This window comes from Parus major, chromosome 5 (genome assembly GCF_001522545.3).
Source record: "Parus major isolate Abel chromosome 5, Parus_major1.1, whole genome shotgun sequence".
In the NCBI taxonomy this organism is placed as follows: Eukaryota; Metazoa; Chordata; class Aves; order Passeriformes; family Paridae; genus Parus; species Parus major.
Genome location: NC_031774.1, coordinates 58,251,609 through 58,272,438, shown reverse-complemented (window position 1 = coordinate 58,272,438; position 20,830 = coordinate 58,251,609). Strand labels below are relative to the sequence as shown.

Here is a 20,830-nt window from a genome sequence, read left to right as displayed (position 1 = left end):
GCAGCTGCACAGTGAGTAAAGTACTGTGTAAAATACCTGTTGTGCTGCCTCCCCAAAGGAATGGGGACAGGCAAGAAAAGTTATGAGACAGCTGGCATGTGGTAGGTTAAAAGGAGAAGGGCAAGAAGTGTTGTGGTCATCTCCTTGAGTATTGTGGTTAACTGACCCCTGTTGCAAAATTTTTTTTCTCTTTACATTCAAGGAATTGAGGACAAAAAGTTACCAGTCTTTCTTTCTGAGGAATGCTTTTTAACTTTTTGAAGTACTTATTTAACTGTAATGATGTGTTTAGTGGGCTTTCAAATTACTCTTCACCCAGAAATGTGTGCTGTCTTTAATTTAGATTCTAGTTCATAAGCTGTCATGAAACAATTTTATTCTTCAAACTGGCTGGCTTTAGTAATGCCTCAACTAACAGGTAGGCTTCAAACTTCTAAGGTGTATCCTCTTAAGGCATGGAAATGTCATTGGTGAGGACAGAGTGGAACTGACTGTGCAGACAACTAGTCACTGTATGAAAGTAAACAAATTGAAGTGAATAAAAGCTTAAATCTCTGCTTGCTTGTTACAAATAAACTGGAGCCCAAATGTGCAAACCCTGGAGCACGTACCCCTAGGAAGAGTGAAAGAACTGTTTAGTCTGGACACAGAAGTTAATGGGCTGAAACTTTGATATAAGCACAGCTGTATTTCTTCATGTGCAACAGCGTGAATTCATTTTGATTGTTGATGTCTGATTTAGTGCTGGTGGAGGCACAGCCTTTGAAACAGGAGTAGAGTTTGTGTGTGTGTCCTCCTCTCACAGGAGACGCTGCTGGTGAAAGATAGCGAGGGCTGTGTGGTTCCTGCTTCCCAGCACATCCTGTGGCAGGGTTCAGCACCTCACAGATTGACTGTGTTTTTTATGGAACATTGACTAATATACCAAAATGTTGCTGTACTTTCAACTTGCCTTTCTCCTAGTGCATGTTTGACCTCTGAGAGCAAATAGCTGTGCAGCTCAATACTTGGATTCAAAATCATTTTGATGTTGAAGAAGAATCTTTCAGGCTTGATAGGATTCATTACCTTGTGCTTGCCCTAACCTTCCTGCTAACATACATGCAATATTTACCTTGAATCGCATTCTGAATCTTAAAATTTGCTGGAGTGATTTCTCAGTGCATCAGGGAGTGAGTTTTGATTCATGAATTTGCTGTGTGGCTTTCTGTGCTGGGCAGTGGGCAGAAGTCCCATTGCAGAACCACGTGTGTGATGGGAGAGGTGGCAGTGTCCTGCTGCAGGTCTACAGTACAGAGGAATTCTTTGTAAATGTTCCTTCATCTGACTCTGCCAGAAGGTTTAATTAAATGGGCTGTCAGTACCTTGATGGCTTTTGCCAAAAAACTACCGGCAAATTAAGCAAATGGAATGATTTGGTGTGGGGGCAGATCTATGAGGAGGCAGGTGTTGGTTCATATGAGCAGCTGAGTAATTTCTTCCATCAGAGCAAAAACTGGAGAAGGAAGTTTGGCAACAGCCAAATGGACAATTTTGCATGTTTTTTTTACTCCACTTTTTTTAGGCTGGGCTTCACTGGAAGGATGAAAAGAGTGAAAGATGAGGGATGCCTCAAAACGCCACTGGTGATGCAGCTGCCCTTGGGATGGTGCTGGCATTGCAGGGGGTTGCAGATCTGGCTCCATGGACAGTGGCCATGGAAGCTGTGGTGCTTTGGTCTCACTGACTGTGCTGAGATTTGTTCCCTAGGTGAAATGCCTTGCTCAGGGTGCCAGGGTAGAGACTGCAAGCTGCTTGTTTGCTTTTAGGGATGTGCACTGCAAATTCCCCATAATTTCCACAAACATTTTCTTAATACCCAAATGTTCTTTTTTACCCTTTTTGGTTATGATTCCTTGTGCCCATTTAAAAGACTTTGATGGAGCTTTCCCAAAATCTCTAGATGTGTTTCTTCTTTTGCCTACAAAAGATAACTAAGCTGGGTTTTTTTCACAATCTGCCTGCTGTCAGAGCAAAAGAGCTTTAACTTTTGGCTTGGATTTGGGGCCTTTTTCCATGTTTGAGCACAAAATGCTGGAGTTCCATTGCTTGCTTAGCTGTGCCTTATCTCTGGTTGTGCAATCCCACTTCCAGCTGCAAAACTGGAGTGTGCCATATATCCAGTTTTATTGCAAGTTTGGAGTTTCCAGCATGCAGAGCCTGGTGTTATCCAGCAAATAGCTGTCCATGTAAGGATGCAGGAAGAAAGTACAGTTCTCTCTGTAAGCAAAGCCAGGGCTTAAGTGATTAACAGGGTCTAAGTCAAGCTCTGTGTACCTTACTGGTTTATTATGTGCAGTGTGACTTCAGGTTCAACTCAGGAATTGGCCTCTGATCACGTATTGCTGCTTTGCACCTTCAACTCTTTGGTGGAGACTGCTTTGTGTTAGGGCTTTACCTACTGGAAATCTCTTGGTGTAGAGAGAACAATAGAGAGAACAATGGTAAAATGGTATTTTGTTAAAGGGTAAGCAGATTCTTGAAGCAAAAGTGATTTGTTCTTTCACCTCTGGGCATTCTGTAGCCAGTGCAGGCGAGAAGGAAGGAACAGGATTTGGGGCTGGCTGGGGTCCAGTTGCAGACTATTCAGACCCAAGCCAGAAGGAGAATGGGCTTATTTGTAAGTTTTGGGCTGAGATGACAGTTGAGAAAAACCAGGTGTCTCACTTTTGTGAACTGATGAAATTAGTTACGAATATGTCAGGTGGTAAAAGTGGGATGCTTTGTGCTGTGCAGAGATTGAGAAATGCATTAAAGATCAGTTTGTCATGCCTAAGTCACAAGACCAAAATACTTAGCTGAGTTAAACTAAAAGAGATAAGAATGTATGATGCTCTTTAATATCCAGAAAATAAGTGTATTCATTTGTAAAAACAACTCATTTATTGTAACCACGAGTACAAAGGGATGTTCTCCCACCTCCTGCACCATTCTTCCTTGTGCATGAACTGATTGTAAAAGTGATTGGGATCAGCCTTTGGTTTACTTAGTCATTATTAAATTAAAGGCTGGTCTGGTTAGAGATAACACACATTTCATTTTCTTCCTGCTTCTCTTCCTAGACTTTACTCTGTATTTGGAAAAAGACAGAGTTTATTTGATGTACAGACTTATGCAGTGTGACAGCTTTTGTCAAAATTTAAAAAATACAGTATAGCAAGCAGAATTTGACAGGACCTTTCAGTTTCCTATTATTTGTTGTTTGTTTTGGAAGAAGAGAAGTCCAGATAATGATTGTTCAGAGGGGCAGTTTGTCTTGTCATAAATGAATGGTGGTTAAAATGTGGAGAAGTTCTGAGCAGGTCCTTGTTTCACACTGATGGTTGTAAGTGCCTGTAGCCTCTGGAACTGCTGCTGTTTATTGGTGTGGGATAAGCTGTTTAAGGATCTGGTGTTGGGACTGAGCAGTCAGTTTTGGGATGGTGATGGCACAGCTGGAGAGAAGCAGTCCCTGCTCCTGGCTGTCCAGGCAGTTTTCTTGCGGGAGGAGGACACTGAATCCTCAGCTCTGCTGGTGCCACTGGCTCCTTATCCCAGTCATTTTCCATCTGCCTCTGGTGAACATGCCGTGATTTACTGAGAGATGTAGTGACAGGTGAGGTTGTAGTCTGTAACTGGAAATGAAGGATGTCACTGAACTGATTTTATTCCACAGCCTCCCGATGCTGTTTGAGCTCTGGTGAGGAGAGGCTGTAAGATGAATGAGATTCCCACCCCCCTCCTTGTTAGACATCAGGGAATCCGTGTGACTGATTCTCACCTCTGAGAAAAAGCTTCATTTGGAGCTGTCACCTCAGTAGACAAAGAAGGAATCCAACTGCAAGACATGTACCCAGAGGAAATCATGCTTTGCTGGTTCCCTGGCTTATGAAACTCCTTGTTTTTTCATTGTTCTCCTTGTCACTACTATTGCTTCACCTCTGCTGCCTGCAATAGTAATAACAGCGTTGGGATGTTGGGTTTGAGTGAGTGTGAATGGACACAAATGTTCTGCTACCCCAATAACCGAGGGGTAGATGTAAAAGAGTTAGGGAATGGTGTCTTTTCTTGGAAAACCAGCTTTTTGGAGTCATTTTGAGCACAAGCTGGAACTTCTTTGAGAACTGTCAACAATGTCTCGTGTAGTTTAGCAGTCTCATATTTTGCCTCATGTATGAGCTCAGTTCAGAGCTAAGAATAGTATTCTGTGTTACTCAAACATTTAAATTTTCTGGATGTGGAATGTCTCCTTTTCCTACTGGTTGTAAAATAGCCTAGTGGAGGATTTTTGTCCTTGGCTAAAACTCTGAAAGGAAGAATCTGGGATTTGTCCAGACATGACTGTCTCTCCAGTAGGTTTCAGGCTTGTTCCTTTATAATGGGCAGTTCCAGGAGATTTGCTTCTGAGTTTGACAAAGATATGGAAACAAATTGATGGGGTGTGAATATTTCTGGATGTCATTCTTATCTTCTGCTCCCCCTCAAGGTGGTGCAGCCTGAGAGATTTCTACAAATGCTTCTTTTTGATAGGGCTGTAGGAGGAAAGGAAAACAGTTGTGGGAGACCCTTAGAGATACTGTAGTGAGTCTAATGCCAAAGAATTGACAGAGTAGCAAGGGAATGTGTGGTTTATGTTCTGAAATGCACGTGCAGCACCTTTAGCTGGGCAAGGGAGGATAGGAAAGAATTTGGTATCTCCAAAACCCACATAAAAATGAGATAGACTCAGATTATGTCTGTACTTACACATCCTCATGCACTGCAGTGGCTGCAAAGCTCTTTAGCATTATACCACTCCCCTCTTCAGCTGGAAACAGTGCAGCATGGCCAAGGTGCCCTTATGGAGAGTGATGTCAGGTATAAAAACTTGAGGGCAACAGGGAATCTCTCGAGCCAGGCAGCTGTAATCAATTACTCGATTTCAGTGTCTCTGAACTAGCTCCTGCAGTCATGCTTTGCTGGGCAATGCACTTCCAATTTCAGTCTTGAGCTTGTGAGCTTTATTTCCAGAGCTGAATTTCCATTTGGCTTGCAAAAGCTGCTTCTGAGTCCTGTAATGCTGTTTGATACTATGGCCTGTACTTGGGGAAACACTGCTTTAAACAGATCCTCTGTTTTCTTGGTCTGGTTTGCCCCATAGGGCATCCTTGCTTTTAAAATCAAAGGAATCTAGAGAAATAGAGGGAAGCATATGGGGTGGCTTGTTTTCTTGAAAGTTGGTGAATAAAAATAGTAATAGTATGCTGTCTGTCTTTGTGGGTGTTGGCAGAGAAAAAGAGCTGTATTTCCAAAGGAAAAAACTGGAGGGAGAGCTATCTGCGGTTTTAAACTTATTTTCTGTTCTACAAACCATTGTGCCACTTGTACACATTACTTAGTATTTGTTGGAATGAAACTTCAGCTTGCAGAGTATAACCAGAAGTAGGGAAGCTGGAATAGCCCTGCAAATGAGCTGAGTGAGAATTTTGCTCTAGGAAACTTCTCTGCTGTAGAGCCTTCAGTGTGGCTTCAGTCTCAGAGCTTGTGTCTGTTCATAAACACAGTCTTGTGTGGTTGTCTTGTGTAAAAGTCTCTTGTTGCTTCAGTGAGGGGGAGATGTCTCCCCATCTGCAGAGCACAGCAGTGCAAGATCTCCTGTTCAGGCACTGCTGCACGAAGCTCTGTAGTGAGATTCTTCAGAGATCAGAATCTCTGAGCATTTGGATTTGAAAAAACATTAGGAATTCATCACTTCTGTTGCTTTGATTCATTGTTAGTAAGTGGTGTTTTCTCAGGCCCTGAAAGGTCAGTGTTTGTTTTATGTAGCATTTTTTGGGAAGCAAAATCTCACAATTCTGTGGGGTGAAAGTATAAAACAGAAAGACTTTATTGTCAGGAAGGTACATAGATCAGAATTCATTCTGCTGATCAGCAGTAAACACTTAATGGCTTTGCAGAAATGTTTTCCTGGCTAGAGATGTCTGATTAACTTTGTTACAGATTATGATAAAAGCAAACACCCAAGGTTGCTGTGAATTAGTAAGCTGTCAGTGTGTTTTAAGTCTGAAGAAGATATATTGAAGTCCAGCTCTCTGTACTGCTGCACTGTTAATTTCTGGTTTATTAAGACTTTTTTAAAAGCCCCACAGGTACAGCAGTGCTGTGATGCCTGTGAAATTTGGGTCCACACACAGATCCAGTAGATTGGTGGTAGTTCTTTCAGACTGGGTATGAAGAATAATTTATCCTGTGTGCGTTTTAGGGCACATAACACAGCTGCTAACCAAGAACAGGCAGAAGGGTGATTCTTTGCTTTTTCTCTTTACTTTCCCACTCTAAATGTGCTAGGAGCAGGCAGTGCAGTAGATTATCTTCCCTTTGACAGCCTGTGCCATGGAGCAGTTGATATAATGCAGAATCAGTGATATTAAGGAAGCTGCTGTGTTCAGAGGCAACAATGCTTGCAAGTGCTACAAAGAAGGAAACCCAATTCTTTATTTTCTGTTCCTGAGGCAAATATTTGGGATTCTATTGAGCAGTTAGGGTTGAACTGAGGGCTGAATTTGTAAGGGTGTCTTTTTTCCCTGGGAAACTAAAAAGAATGTTAAAATCAATAGAATTAGACTCAGAGCTGCTCTTGCAGCTCAGGATGCAGTAGTTGAGTGCCTCACTTTCTATGCAGTGCACTGCTGGTGAGATCACCTATATTCACAAAATGGATGCAAATTTTGTCTCTTCCTCTGTGCTAAATGGTACCAAAACCAGCCTAAGAAGATTCTTGTCATGCTCGAGTGTTTGAAAAAGCTGTTACAGACATCTTGGAACTTCTTCCACTCTCTGTGAAATCACAAAAATGACATTGCCACTGCCTGTATTTGGAGGTGAAGTTATAAGAAAGCTATCACCTTTTCTTGTGAAAATGTGAACTATCAAATAGCCCTTGATAGGGTTTTAGGGAAAGCACTTGATTTCCTAGGAAATGACTATTGGTTCTGTGCTTTTATTTTCAATGGCTCAAATGGTCCTTTGAGTGAAATGTAGTTTCTCCATAATGTTTAATGTAGCACAGTTTCAGCTGTAACATGGTGTTATTACTCTTCATTCCTCAGACTAAAATTTGAGCAGTTTGGTTTTGCACCTTTGAGCGTGTGGAAAGTACAAATAGGTTGGGAGAATGTTCAGAATGTGAGGGCAGGTGGGTTTTGAGGTGTCTCATCCTCTTACATGCTATGAAATCTAATTTGTCTCAATTTGGAAACTTGCAGCCTTTTCTTGATCTGATATTTAAGAGCAGATTGTAAATAGTTTCCAAACAAAGCTGTGTGGTTCTGAGCCTCTGGTGGTGTGTGGATCAAGTCTTCCTCCTTCCCTTCTTTCCTCCTGTGCACCGAAAGCCAGCTGTGCTTAGTACTTTGCTTTGAAAGGGATTTTGTGTTTTTCTGACTTGTTTTGAATGCAGTGAAAGTCAGATCTCTGCTTTCTGCCCTGTGTGTATTAACCAAATTCTCTATCAAACAATACCAGTGGCATTTGGTAGATTATAGATCCTTCTCAGATGAGTAGTGTTTTCTCCTTGCTATGAGAGGTTTAGGGTTGGAAAGAGGATTCTCCAAATGTGGTGCTTTGCCCACCTCTTGTGCTCTTTTAGCTGGAATAAAAAGCATGATTTGAAATGAACCTGATTAGTTTATACCCTGTGTTTTGCTGTGCACTAACATTGCTGGTTTTATGCAGTGGTGAATGGTTTTAGCTGACAGCTTTGGAGATGGGCTTAAAGCACTGAATAAAATTGCCTCCTTGTTAAATGAATGCTGGGGGGAACAGTAAAATGTTGGAAATACGGATTGTTAAGGAAATTATTATGTGAAAGAAGAGGTTTCCTTACCCCTTACCCTTTGCTTTTTGAAAGGGAAACCTCTTGCATTCTAATGTTCTGCTGGCATATTATTTCTATTTGAATTGGTATAATAATATCTTAAATATGGGATTTTTTTTCTGTTAAAGTTGCTAGCTTTCTTTTTCCCTGATCATATCATGATTATGGATGACTTGTGTGTTTTGTGTTGTGAGACTCGGGTCATCCCTGCTTTAGAGAGCTTTTAGCTATTAAGTTGTTTGGAACTCTCAGGTTATTTGACTGCTTTAATTGAAGCTTAACCTGATGAACTAGCAGGCTGCATCAGCATGTTCCTTGGGTTCTTCCAGAGTGTCGGCTTTTAATCAAACTCTTGTGCTACTTACACAGCTATCTTTGATTTCACAAAAACAAAAGCAACAAGTTATTTTCCAGAAGAATAATCTGAGATGAGTAACAAGCCGCTTGCTAAGAAAAATATCAAGAAGGAAATAGGAAGTTTGTGCATAAAGTTTCTCGCAGCCCAGAAGAAACACCAGCTCTTCTGTATTCCTGACTGGATCTCCCTGGTCTTCTGTGCCAAGTGGCTGCAGTAATAAATCCCTGACTCCTGTGCCCCTCACCTGGGAACTGGTTGCTTCTGCTACTTCTGGATTTTCTTACTCCACAGTTTCTTCCTCTGCCCCTCAGTGAGGAGAAGAGTATCAAAATAGCAGAGTTTTGGGAATCTTGGAGGAAGCTGGATGTGTGGTGTAAATAAAGCTGATTAAAAGCAGTTCTTACACAGTCCATGTGGTATTTGCAGGCCAAGAGCATCCTTTAACTTTCTGTATAGAGTGAAGTTAATACAGATCAGGTGTGTTTTTCTTGAAGTGCCTGTATTACGTAAGCTAAACATGCATGAGGATTAGTCAGCTGTATTTTCTATAAATATTCTCCCTGAAACAAACTTGATTTCTTATGACTCTTAAGTTACAGCTGTTATAATAGCAGGGTAGTCCTGCTGGTGCTGGAGGGGGATGTGTGGAGTGGAATAATTAAAAAAATAATGATTTAACCTGATCTGTAGGGTACTAGATGCTTTGATCTCTTGCTGGGTGGAGGTGGGAGGAACAGGAGGAGGCCACAGCAGCCAGGAATAGCCTTTCCCCCCAAACCAGAAGAGTGACCAGTTCTGTTCCAGAACACCAGAGAATAATTAAGGTCACTCTGGAGAACCTCAGCTACGGCACATGTGACTTCTTGTGGTGTTTCCACTAGATAAGGTTCCACTTAATTTGTATACCCTGTGAAGGAGGAAAGTAGGTTCTTGCTTATCTGATCCGCAGTAGGTGCCTCTGAAAGCTATTTTTGTTTGGTTTTTTTGTGGTGTACATAACCTTTTACTGTGTGCTGAGCTAATCCATGGGGCTGGCTGGATGGATATGAGCACAAAAGCTCTGTGAGGCTTTGGGGCCAGCTCACTGCTGGGTTCCTGATGGATGGTAGGAGCAACTTTTGAAAGGTAGATAAAAAAAGTAATTAAAAGTAACTCCTAAACATGAGCCAGTGATGCAAATCAGCCTTTTCTCTGAAAAATCTGGAGTCATGGCACAGATCAGGTCAGGCTGCATTTCACTGAAGCTCTGCAGCCTCTTTGAAGGCTTGAGAAGAACCGTACAGGGAGCTGCAAACAAAGCAAGGAGTACTAAAGTTTGGTGCTGGGGAGGAGAAGGCTTGTGGTGAACACACAGGGCTGATCACTGTGCCAACGAGTATTCCAAAAGTGCTGAAGAAGGGAATGCTTCCTGAAGTGTTTTATGATAGTAAAGTGACTTCACAAATGCAAGTTGTAAGAACAGACACTTGTCTCAGAAGCAAAAAAAAACCAACCCAAAACCCCAGACTGATTGTAGCCACAATTAATAACTCCAACATACCTTTCTTATGGATAATCGAATTCAAAGATGCAAAAACATTGCTTTTAATTGGGTAAAGAGATGAGATTATTTGGGACTTTGGAACTTGTTGGTTTGGATTTTCTTGCTCTGCAGGAAGACTGGCTTTGTTAAGCCGTACGACTGGTAGTGATTAGGAAGCATTTATGCCTATGGAGATGTCTTAGCCAGCAGAGTCTGAGGTGGGACTGTGTCTTTCTTTCAGGACTTCCTCCCAGGCTGCATAAACCAAAGGTCTTGGATCAGTGACTTTTTTGTTAATGAAAGGATGGAAGCCCTTTGGTTATCCATGAGTTGCTTATTGCTGTAGCCTTTCTACTTAATACTACTTTAGTTTTTCTGTTGCAACTACTTAAAACATTTTCCTTCAGAAAGAAAGCAAAATCTGATGGGAATTAATCTTCTAGCATGTGAGCCTGCTGTGAGAAGGAAGAGAGAATAGGTGTTTAAGATCTTTGGTGGATTTGGCAGGAGTGCAGATTTGCTTGATCTGGATCTGCCTTGCTGTGTGCATGGGGGGAAAGTTTTAACTCTGAAGAAGTTGAAACTCAATGGGGAGACCTGGATCTTCCAGATTAACTCAAACAGAGGTGCTATGGATTGCCTGGATCAAGCCTTTGAGTTGGGTGGGAGTGGAGTAGGTGACTGCCAGCTCTGTTTTCAGTCATTGTGTGATCAGAAAGCAGCTGTACATTTTTCCAGAGGTGCATGAAAGGGAAACTTCTGGTCAGTCAAGTCTTGAGTGCCTGGAAATGAGGGCAAGAAGGATAAAACAGTATCCTCCTTCCAGCCTCCAAGAAACTTCAGCATTAAAAGTGTTTGTTGCCATCTGTTGTAGTGATGTCTGAAGCCCTGTGATGTTCAAGGAGCAGCTGTGTGTTCACTGCCAAAACTCCCCAACAGGAATGGGATTAGCACACCTCTGGTGGTGGAGGCTGCTTCTGGAACAGGCACTGGAGCATGCAATCAGCTGGAGACAAGCTGAGACCTAAATTCATATTGAGTTAATGCCTGTGACACTGATACAGCACCAGAGAACACAGCTCCAAGGAGGAAATGAACCAGGAGTATCCCGTTGCTCCAGAAGAACTCCTTAGCTTTGCTTTTGCTATTTGGCAGCTCTTCCCCACGAGATTAAGTTTGAAAATAATTTCACTGTTGTGTTTCACTGAAATTCTCAGATAGCTGGCAGACAGCAACTGCTTGTTTTTTGAAGCTGTGATGCAGAAAAATGTGTTTCAAATAATTCTTGCCTTTTTTAAAAAAGGGAATCCTTAGCCATTCTTTTGCTGAAATATTACTAGATACAAAATGAATTGTTGAGGTTGATACAAGGGAAGAGGACGTAAAGACTGTGAAGTACTGGTGGTGATATTATATAAAGGGAGACACAAATACAGTTATTTTGTTGTCAGTGTTGCATATGTTGAAGCTTTGTGTTTTGCTCTAAGCTATAAACATGTGACTTTTCCCTTTTAATGTATGTTCAAGGGAGGGAGTGCTGGTTGCTTCAGCAGCAGAGGGTTTTCCAGTTAGTCAGGACTTGAGTGTGAAGCCATGAAAAGCTCTGGGACTGGGTGTTGCAAAGGTGACTCTTTTCAGATCTAAAGAAGAGGGATCTTTAGCCTTCATATGTGGTGGATGTCATGACAGCTCACAGTAATTCCAAGGGAATCTCGCCTGCTCTCTGCTGTTTTCCATGTTGCTGATACAAGTGCTTCTGTGGCTTTGCAATGGGCTGGGGAGTGAGGAATGTGGTTTTAAAACTGAACTTAAAGCATAAATTTAGTTTTGTTTCCTCTTCATGTGAACCAAGGAGAGAAGCAGTGGGAATGAATTAACAAGCGAAAGGTGAGATTGCTGCTTTTGGCAGCAGTGTGGGACCACACTGGTTCAGGGATGGGGAAAATACACTGTAAGCACAAACTGAATTTTGCTATGTGTAGAGTATGTACTACAGGATTCTACCAAATATGGGATCAGAATATACTTACAGGGAAAGATTTATTCAAGTCTGACTCCACTTCTGGACCTTTCTTGTTTAGTGAGCAAAGATGTGCTGTTTGACTCACTAAAGCCATGGAAACAACTGAACTGCAGCATCTCATCTGTTTATAGCCAAGTCTGTCATTTGGGATGGTTTTCATCCAAAAACAATGAGGTGTGCTGTAGATCTCTTAGTAATAGACAAGGAAAGCAAAGTAAAATTATTTTCTTTTTGTCTGGGGGAAATATTACTGGTGAAAATCAGGAGTTGTTCAGTTTTGTGAGATAGTTTGCATAGGTATGCAGAAGTATTTAAGTTTATGATGGCTTGTATTTTTATAGCATTGTAAAAGAAGTCAGCTATATGCAGCACCTTCAATGTCAGCTAGTAGATAACCTTAATTCCATAAATACCATAAAAGGATGATTTCCTTGAGTTGAAGTCAAACTTTCCAAGCTGCAGGTCAAGATTTAGAGCTCTTGTACCACATAACAGAACTGTCATTTACTCTTCACCACTGTCTAGGCTGGATTTATTTTAAAAAACAAAACCAAAATAACCATAAACCAAAAAAGCTTGTGTAACAAGCCTTCTGACAAATAGTTCAAAGCTGATCTCTGAAGTAGACAAGTCCTTGTAGTAGTACAAGTAGTACAAGACTTGTAGAAAGTAGGAACTTGCCACAGTGGACTGTGGGAGAGAGCATGTGTGGTCTTGCTCTCCAGACAGCCCTGAATCCAGGCAGAGAAGAGGCTTTCATTACATATCCCAGCCATGGGAAAAGCTTAATTGGAGTTTGCAGCTCATTGTATACCAAACTCTTCAAGTGTTTGATGTAAATCTGTAGGAAACTGGCTTTGATAATTATGGTGCCCATAGCCCATGCCAGCACCACTCCCTTATTTGCAAGGAATAGTGCTATCAACTGAGATAATTATCCCAGGAGGTTTCATGATGCAGCTTGTCCCAGTATTGCTGTCACTGAGCATTTGGGAAAAGTACAGGGCTGCTCCTTCCACATGTATTGGTCTGATGAACATCTGGGGAACTTCCAGAGTGCCCCATGGATCTGTGTGTGGGCAGGGTGCTCTCAGAAATTATTGTTCTGTTGCTGTGAAATTGAGATTTTTCCTAGCTTGTTTATTAGTTGGAAATGTTTGTTCCAGGCTTTTTGGTGGGGTGAAGGAGAGCTCCAGCTGCAGGTTATTTTGGGAAGAGTGGTCTTGTGAAGCAGAAAGCTGTGTGTTCCCTAAGCTGATCCTGGAGCTCTTGGAAGAGCACAGAGGAGGAGGGAAATGGCTCTCCTTTGTGAGAGGAAGTGTTTGGTGATGGGGAATTTGTGTCCTCAATCCTGGTCCCTTCTCCATGTGTGATCCCATCCTGTTGCTGCTTGGAGGGAAGCACTTGTTGCTCTCCCAGGCACTGCTCAGTGGAGGAGTTGAGAGCTATGGAGAGGAGAGGGCAGGACAGGTTTTGCTGTAGTTCCTGGTGCCTGTGCTTAGAAGAGCTGACCCAGCAAGGTGTGGGCAGCTATTCCTCCTGTTGGGTGCTGAATCCAGCTGTGTCCTGGAACAGCAGAGAGACCTGGCTTGGGAAAAATGAACACCTCTTCTGGCTGTGGAAAGAGGCAACTTCTCACACCCTCTTTTCTTTTCCCCTTCTAAAACATGTGTGTATCCCTAGGAATTGTCCCAGCTATTTCTACCGCTGTTGGATCAAAAATCAAACTTGCAGGTCCATAATTGAAGCATAACAAATCATAAAACTACCACTCAATTCCTCCTGCCCTTTGTGAAAAGGAAATGTAGAAATGGGCACAAGGAAAACCTTCATGAAAATATGTCAGTGCTAATCAGGATGAATGAGTTCAATGTTCACTTTGCTTGTATTTCCTTCATATTTGAAGATTCCAAGAGCTCTTTTAACATTGAACTTTTCTTTATTTATCTATTTTAACAGTAATTAAACCCCACAGAGACCTGAAATTAAACAGAGTGGCCTTTCCCAGTTAAAATTGTGTTCTGAAAATGAGGGGAAAAAACCCCAAACAATAAAACCCCAATTGCCTGGTTTTAACTTCCAGTGGAACTACTTTAATTCATTACTGTTTAACAGTTACACAAGCATAAGAAAAATCAATTACAGGATATAAAGCTAGCAATGGTAATATATAATAGTAATAGATTATTTCTGAGGGAATTGTTACTTTTTTAGGTTTCCAGATAAAAATACTTGTAGAAAGAATGTTGTCTTCAACAAGTTAAAACTTGCTGGCATATTCCTGATAATAGTGTCTTAGAAAGAAAGCATGTGCATATACCCAGGGAGATTCAAGTGGGGAATCAAATAACTCCTATTTTAAGGGCTGGTATTTAAGCTGCATTTGGAACATTTTGATGTAGCTTTCTAGGGATTGATCTCTTGTGATGAGGATCCACAGGCTGCACTCCTCTGGAGTAGAGTTAATGAGAAATTTCCAAGGTGCAAGTAGGCCTGGCATGCAATAGTAGTGATTTACTCCTGTTGGTTTTGTGCTGTGTTTGGGAATCTCCTTTAACATTCCAGAAAGACACAGTGGTCTTCCCTATGAAAATGGGAGTGAGAGGAGTTCAGCTGGAAGTCTCAACTTTTTATGTGGCTTTTGCATTGTGTATTAAATGTCCATTTTTTCAATGTCTGTGTTTTAAATCTAGAGCAGTGAGATTTGAGATAAAAATTATGTTAAATCTGTTCTTGCTTGTGCTCAGTCATTCAGCAGTCCTGCCTTTGGGATTCCTAGAAGGGTAGGAGGCTCTCCAAGTACATTCTCCTGTAACACAAATAGTTACATATACAGCATGTAATAATAATTTAAAAAAATATTCCGGGTTACTGCACTGCTGCCTCTTTCCTTTTCATATTCTTTTTCTGCCTGCAATATTAACCTGTACTCATAAAGACTGTAGGAGAGGGATAGTATAGAACAGACCTCACCAGTAAGACAGAGGAGATTTATCAGTGGAGTAATATCTGTAGTTTCTTGGAGAAAAGTCCAAGAAATCCTGAGAAAACCTGAAATCTCTGAGGATCAGGAATGGAAGAGTCAGTAAAGCCCTGAAAGCTCTTCCAGCTGAGAGCTGACTGGAATGGTGGTGAAAAGTCTCTACCTGACCTAAGTCTTGGGGATGAGGTGATGGTGAATTCCATGCTTGTGCACTGCAAAGAAATCTCCAGTTGATCCCTTCCCTGGGGAAGGAGCTCTGTTCCCTTGAGGCTTCAGACTTCTCTGAATAATTAATCCATTGGGTCTGTGTCCTCAGGGAGAGATGAAAGAACTGTCGAGAGCTCCTGTGTTATACCTGATAAAGAAAGTCATTAGTGAGGCTTCACATAAATTAAAAAGACTTGCATCCCCTTTCCTTAATAATAGATGAAGCCTTTAGGGTTAAAGTTTTTTTTAAAAATAGAGGGGGACACAACTAGCAAAGCATTCTGTGTGAGTAAATTTCCTTTTCATATAATTTTACTTGCCCCTAAATTATTTTGGTTTTCCATATTGCCCCTGTTCTTCCTCCATTCCTGCATGAGATGTGGGCAGACAGGTGGTAGGGTAAAAACATTTTAGAGCTCCTTATATTCTGAAATCAAAATGAAAGGTGTAGAGTTTGTTCTTCCAAATTCCTTTGGTTCTAGATGTGAACAGGTGTTTCTGTGGCTGAAAAACTGAGCGTTTCATTTGTAACTAATTAGGGTTAAATGAGAATGAAATTTCAACCATTGTAGGTAAAGAATGTTTGAATGCTCAATTCAGGAAGCAAAACTTAGCCTGATGGTTACTTCTTTTTGTTTTCCCCTATGCATTTGATGATACCAAACTCTCTTGTGGCCAAATTACCTCTCTCTCCTTTGCTGGATTCCAAACTGTTTTATGCTAAACTTTTTTTCCTTTATTTCCAGATATAATGGATCCCTCCCTAATGGAGACAGGGGGCGCAGGAAAAGCAGATTTGCCCTTTGTAAGCGATCGAAGGCAAGTGGGGTTAAACCCAGCACTGTTCATGTCATCTCTACTCCTCAAGCATCAAAGGTATGTGACCCTGGGCAAATCCTGGTTTTGGATCATCCTGTGTGGACAACAGCTCAGGTATTGCTGCTGATTTTCCTTGCTGTCAGTTTATTCTGTGCTTGTAGGATACTTTTGTTGTGATGGAGAGGCTGCAGTGGATTTGCTTTCTGGGGTGTGTAGCTTGAATCCAGTTACCTGTTTAAAATAGTCTGTAAACTCAGGTATGAGATAATCTGACCTTCCTGCCCTGGTCAGAAAGCTGGCTGTCAGTGCTGACTGTTTTATCTGAGCCATGGACTACACAGGGAATAAAAACAAGGGAAGTATTTTAGTTTCTTTCTCATTGGAGTGATATTTCTTTCCTCTTCAGGAAGCTAACTGACATGCTATAAAAATGTTCTGATCCCTTTGGGCCTTTCATTTTTCTGAAAAATGAAGGGCAGATTTTTTCAGACAAATTTTTGCCTGAAGTTTAGTGTGGGTGAAGGAGGAAAAGCAGCAAAGTTAATATATTAACATAGTAACATATTAATGTATAGGAGTGTCCAGGTCAGAATTCTGATGGTTGAATGTACTTCAGGCTGCAAAAGGTCTTCCTACCTCTCTTCACAAAGCCTTTTCTTAGAAGCAAGAAGTGAGTAGAGTTTATACTAAACTGAGGGGGGAGTTATGTGGTGGCACTCACACAAGAAGATGGTTTGTGTGAAATGTACCTCACTGAATTATCTTTTGGGGCAGAGAGAAAATCTACACTGTGCTCAGAAATGTGTTGTCTGACTTGGACCAAGAGAAGAAAATGGGATTGTTTTCTTTTCCAATACACACCATACACAGTATATGCCTAAACTTATCAAAATACACAATATCAGAGCTTGTTCTCTTTGAACATTGTATAGGTGTTGCCTGCTGCAGATAAAGGAGTCTTTTGGATTAAAAGTTAGAGTAAATATTTTTCAGTGTTTCTATTACCAAAATGAAAGCTTTTGTGAGTTAAATCTTCCAGATGAAATCAACCTTCAGAACAGACCTGTAGTATATGTTGGTAATTCTAGTTTGTTGCTTAAAATGTAACAAATGAGCAAAAAATGTGTTTTACATAGTGGATGAAAATATAAACATCTTCCCACTGGATGATCTTAAGCATTTAGACTGCAGATAGTATTTCAGCATTTGAGTTGCAAAATATTTAAACACCTGGCAGACGCCAGTAGGAACCTGGTTAATGTTCATCTGTGGTGTTATTGTAGTGCAGATAAAATATGTGTGCTGTACAAATTCGTGCCCTTATAAAGATAGCAGAGGATCTGGGACATTAAAACCTTTCCTCTGAGCAGTTGGATTTGGGTAGATGTGTCAAGTTGAATGTATTTTGCACTTTCTCTGAACCCTTAGAAAGGAGCTTTTGTGTATTTGTGCTGCTGTCTGGGGCAGGGCTGGTGGATGTGTGCCAGAACAGTGGTGCAGTGGCTCTGTGAGTGCTCTTCCCATGCACAGAAAGGACACTTATATTTTAAAGATGGTGTCATCAGCTCTTCTCACATCTTGGGCACCAGAGCCTGAATTATTTTACTGAGAATTGTCTCTGCATGTAACTTGTGTAAATGACTGCAGAAACATAGGCTAATAGAGTGAGCTGCTTAGTTCTTAGAAAATAATGGGCAACATGACCTCAAAAGTTTGGTTATGCTCTCAGTCTTTCAGTCTTAACTCATATTTAAGAAGGATAAACCAGCAGAAACTTGTGCTGCCTAGGATGTTAAGAAGTTTCCTCCCTGTACATCCTTCATTTTAACTTTACTGGTACCAAATTTCTATTTTGCTCTACTTATCTGTCATTGTAAATCCGTGAGTAAAAAGACAAGTCCTGTTGCTTTTTGGGTGGTGGATTTAGCAGAAGTCCTGCCTGCCTCCATTGGTTTTACCTGACAAACAGAGGCTTCAGAAAGGTGCATGGCTGGTTTTGTGCTGATTGCATTAATGCAGCAGCTCAAGAACTGTAGCTGTCACCAGTTTCAAGTTTGTGTGTCAGCCTGAACACTGCAATAGATGGTAAGAGGATGCTTGTTGTGTTCCATTGTCCCTGCTGTGCAGGTGTCAAGGACAGCTGGAGTAGCAATGGCTTCAGTAGTAAATTTAGCTGAGCTAATTGCATATGAATCACTGCCTTTTGTTTTTTCCACTGAGCACTTGTTTTTTGCCACTCTGCCTTCTGAGGTGCTGAAGAAAGTCCACAAATGTTTGGCCTTCTGAGGGTATTTGGGTGTATTTAGGGGAAAAGTAGTGCATAGAATAGTAAGTCTCAAGTTTTTTTTCAGAGTTGTCATTGTTAAAATACAGAGGCATCTCTTCAACATTATGCACTGGACTTTAAAACCTATTTTATTAACTCTGTGCTTAGGCACAGTTCAGTAAATTGTGTGGCATCCCCTATTTGCCAAAAATCAGACCATTTGAGATGGACTTTTTCCAGCATTGTCCAAATTGGTTTGACTGCAAGAAAGAGCTTAAAACTCTCCTGCTGTCCTAAGATTGTCTGTATGGACATGTCTGGGGTAGAAGTTTGGGGAATGGGGAGTGAGTTTTCTTTAACTGAATATGGATATTTCTCAAGATTTTAATAATCCCCTTTGCTGAATTAGAGAGTTCAAAATCATCACATCACAGGAGAGATCATTCCTTGCCTCTTGACCTGGGTCTTGTGATGGAGAGGAAGGTTTATCAGTCACAATAACAGAATTTGGGAAAACCTTTCTCTGACTACTGAACTCCTAGGTGCAAGTTCACTGTTGGCTCTTCATAACCTAGGTTGGGTTGGTGATTTTTATTTTCAAGTTGCTGGAGCTGTTTAACAAAGTCAGAAGTCAGTTGTAATGTTCATTTCATTTAGTTGAGTTGTGTTAACTGTTGTTCTCATGCACAATGTTTAATGCTATGAAATTCCAGTCAGTGTCTGCTGGTGTCTGGAATGATTACAGGGTTTTCTTGGGTAGAAATTCTCTAGTAAGTGCTGAACTTCAGGTGAGAGTGGGATAAAAGGTTGTCTTTGGAATAATCACCTGGGAACGATGGGATGCTGAACTGGACCTCAATGGATTTTGGGAGGAATAGAGGAAGTTTTGATAAGGTTTTTTTGTATTTTGGGGGTTTGTGACGACTTTTTTTTTTGGTTTGTGATATTTGAGTCTAACAAGGAAAGAGGTGCCTGAGTGAAAACAAAACTGGCTTAATATCACTGGGGTGATATTTGAGGACAGATCTTTTCTTACAGATCTTAAGCAGGTCAGTAATATGCTGTCAAAACAAAACTGTATGATCCCAGTTTGTGCAAAATGTGGATGTTCCTGTTCCAGTCCACATGGAGTCTCTTGATTCAGTGGATCACTAGGTTAACACTTTGTCCTGTACAAGCACAGGTAAAGCTTCACTCCTCATTGCTCCTCTCCATGACCAGCCCTGGCTTCTTGCTGGATGTTGTTAGTTGGGATTCTTTGTGGAACTCCCATATGAGAGGGGTGCTGGCAGCTGGCATTAACACTGAGCTCACTGGTGTTACTGGAAATTCTGATCTTGGAATCCCCCGTGACTTTGGCTCTGCAAGCATTTAGATTTCTCTATTGGCTTCTGATGCTTCAGAATTCTTCCCATGGGTGTGAAGTTTAGAGAAATGAAGGGGCTTCATGTACATTTGAATTACCTGAAGTATGGCATTAGGAAGCAGGAATTGTTGACAGTAGCCCTCCAGGATTCCCTAGGATTACTCTAGCAGTATGACTGAATTCCCTTGTTACAGTGTGGATGGTAATTGAGACTTTCCAAAGTATTCAGTGGGCAAGAGAATGTAACTGCTGAGCATTGGAAATACTCCTTTTTAACAAGGGAATGTTGTGCTTTCCCGAGTGATTGCATGTATAATAGTGACTCCAGAAAAGATTCCAAATGCCTTTTGAATTGTTGAAGACTTGAAAAACCCCACATTTAATACCTTTCTATGGTGGTGTGTCTTGGTATTTATGATGTTTGTCTTTCTTAGGATCAAAGTTTTCCTTTGGTAACCTGTGGTAGATAAAGGCAGCCTATTTTCTGTCCCATGAAATGACTATTTCAAGCTGACTGAGGAAGATCTCTCTGACTTCCAAGTCCAATTACCTGCCGAGTTGGCTTCTGCTTTGTGCTATCACAACAGCAGCTTGGATAGTCACTGGCTGGGTTCCTGCAGCTCTAATCAAGTTTCCTGCTGCTGCTGGAGAAGAACAAAACACAGCCATACGAATAATTATTAGGTCGGGGAGAGAGCTGCAATTTGTGCTTTGAGTGACGAGAGAAAATGAAAGTATAGGATTCTTGTGATTAGTTATCTACTGTAGATATTGCATCTGCTTTGACGTACTTTGAATTGGGAGTAAAAAGGCCACAAATCCTTTTGGCACTGACAGCTTTTTGGTGTTCATTCTGAATGAGAGCTGTAGAGCTCAGCTGCTGTCAGGAGGATGCTGTATCTGACAGTGGCTTCTCTCTTTCCTGTTGGGCTTATTTATGGTCTGATCACTTCATGGAGCACTAATTTGTTCTGAAGTAACTTAATCACATAGGTGTCTTGAGAGCCCTGGCTTGTGCAGAGGCAGCTTTTTATTGGCTCATCAGACTGGGTCTGCTTGAATAATAGTTTCCTTGGTGTAATGTCCTTTTCTTCTATTAAATGAGCATCATCTTAACATGTTAACTCCCTACCCCTGTGCCCTGCAAATAGCAGGGAATTGTTGGGCTGGAGAAAATGGTTACACCAATTTCAATGGTAGGGCTGAATAAATAACAGCCCTTACTTGGTTTTGAAGCTCCCTCCTGAGCTTTTGGGTCCTGTTGAGTAGAATGCATGTCAAAGGTTTTGGAAAATCATTTTATAGTGTTTTCTAACAAAACCCAGATGTTTAGTCAAGGAAGGGGAATTAAAAATTGCTGAGGTCTACAACAGTTATTTTTTTATGACTTAATGTTGCTTTTTGTTTTTGTGC

At 41.2% G+C, this 20,830-nt stretch overlaps 1 protein-coding gene across 2 annotated transcripts in view; it reads left to right on the top strand.

Annotated features, from left to right (window-relative positions):
• PELI2 (pellino E3 ubiquitin protein ligase family member 2) overlaps positions 1–20,830 on the top strand; it is a 68,019-nt gene that overhangs the window by 8,649 nt on the left and 38,540 nt on the right. The window contains exon 2 of one of the 2 annotated variants that reach the window (XM_015631878.3): positions 15,713–15,899. In XM_015631878.3, coding sequence (XP_015487364.1) covers positions 15,713–15,899 — 187 coding nt within the window. The remainder of the gene's footprint in view (positions 1–15,712; positions 15,900–20,830) is intronic. The other variant, XM_015631879.3, reaches the window with a different exon arrangement.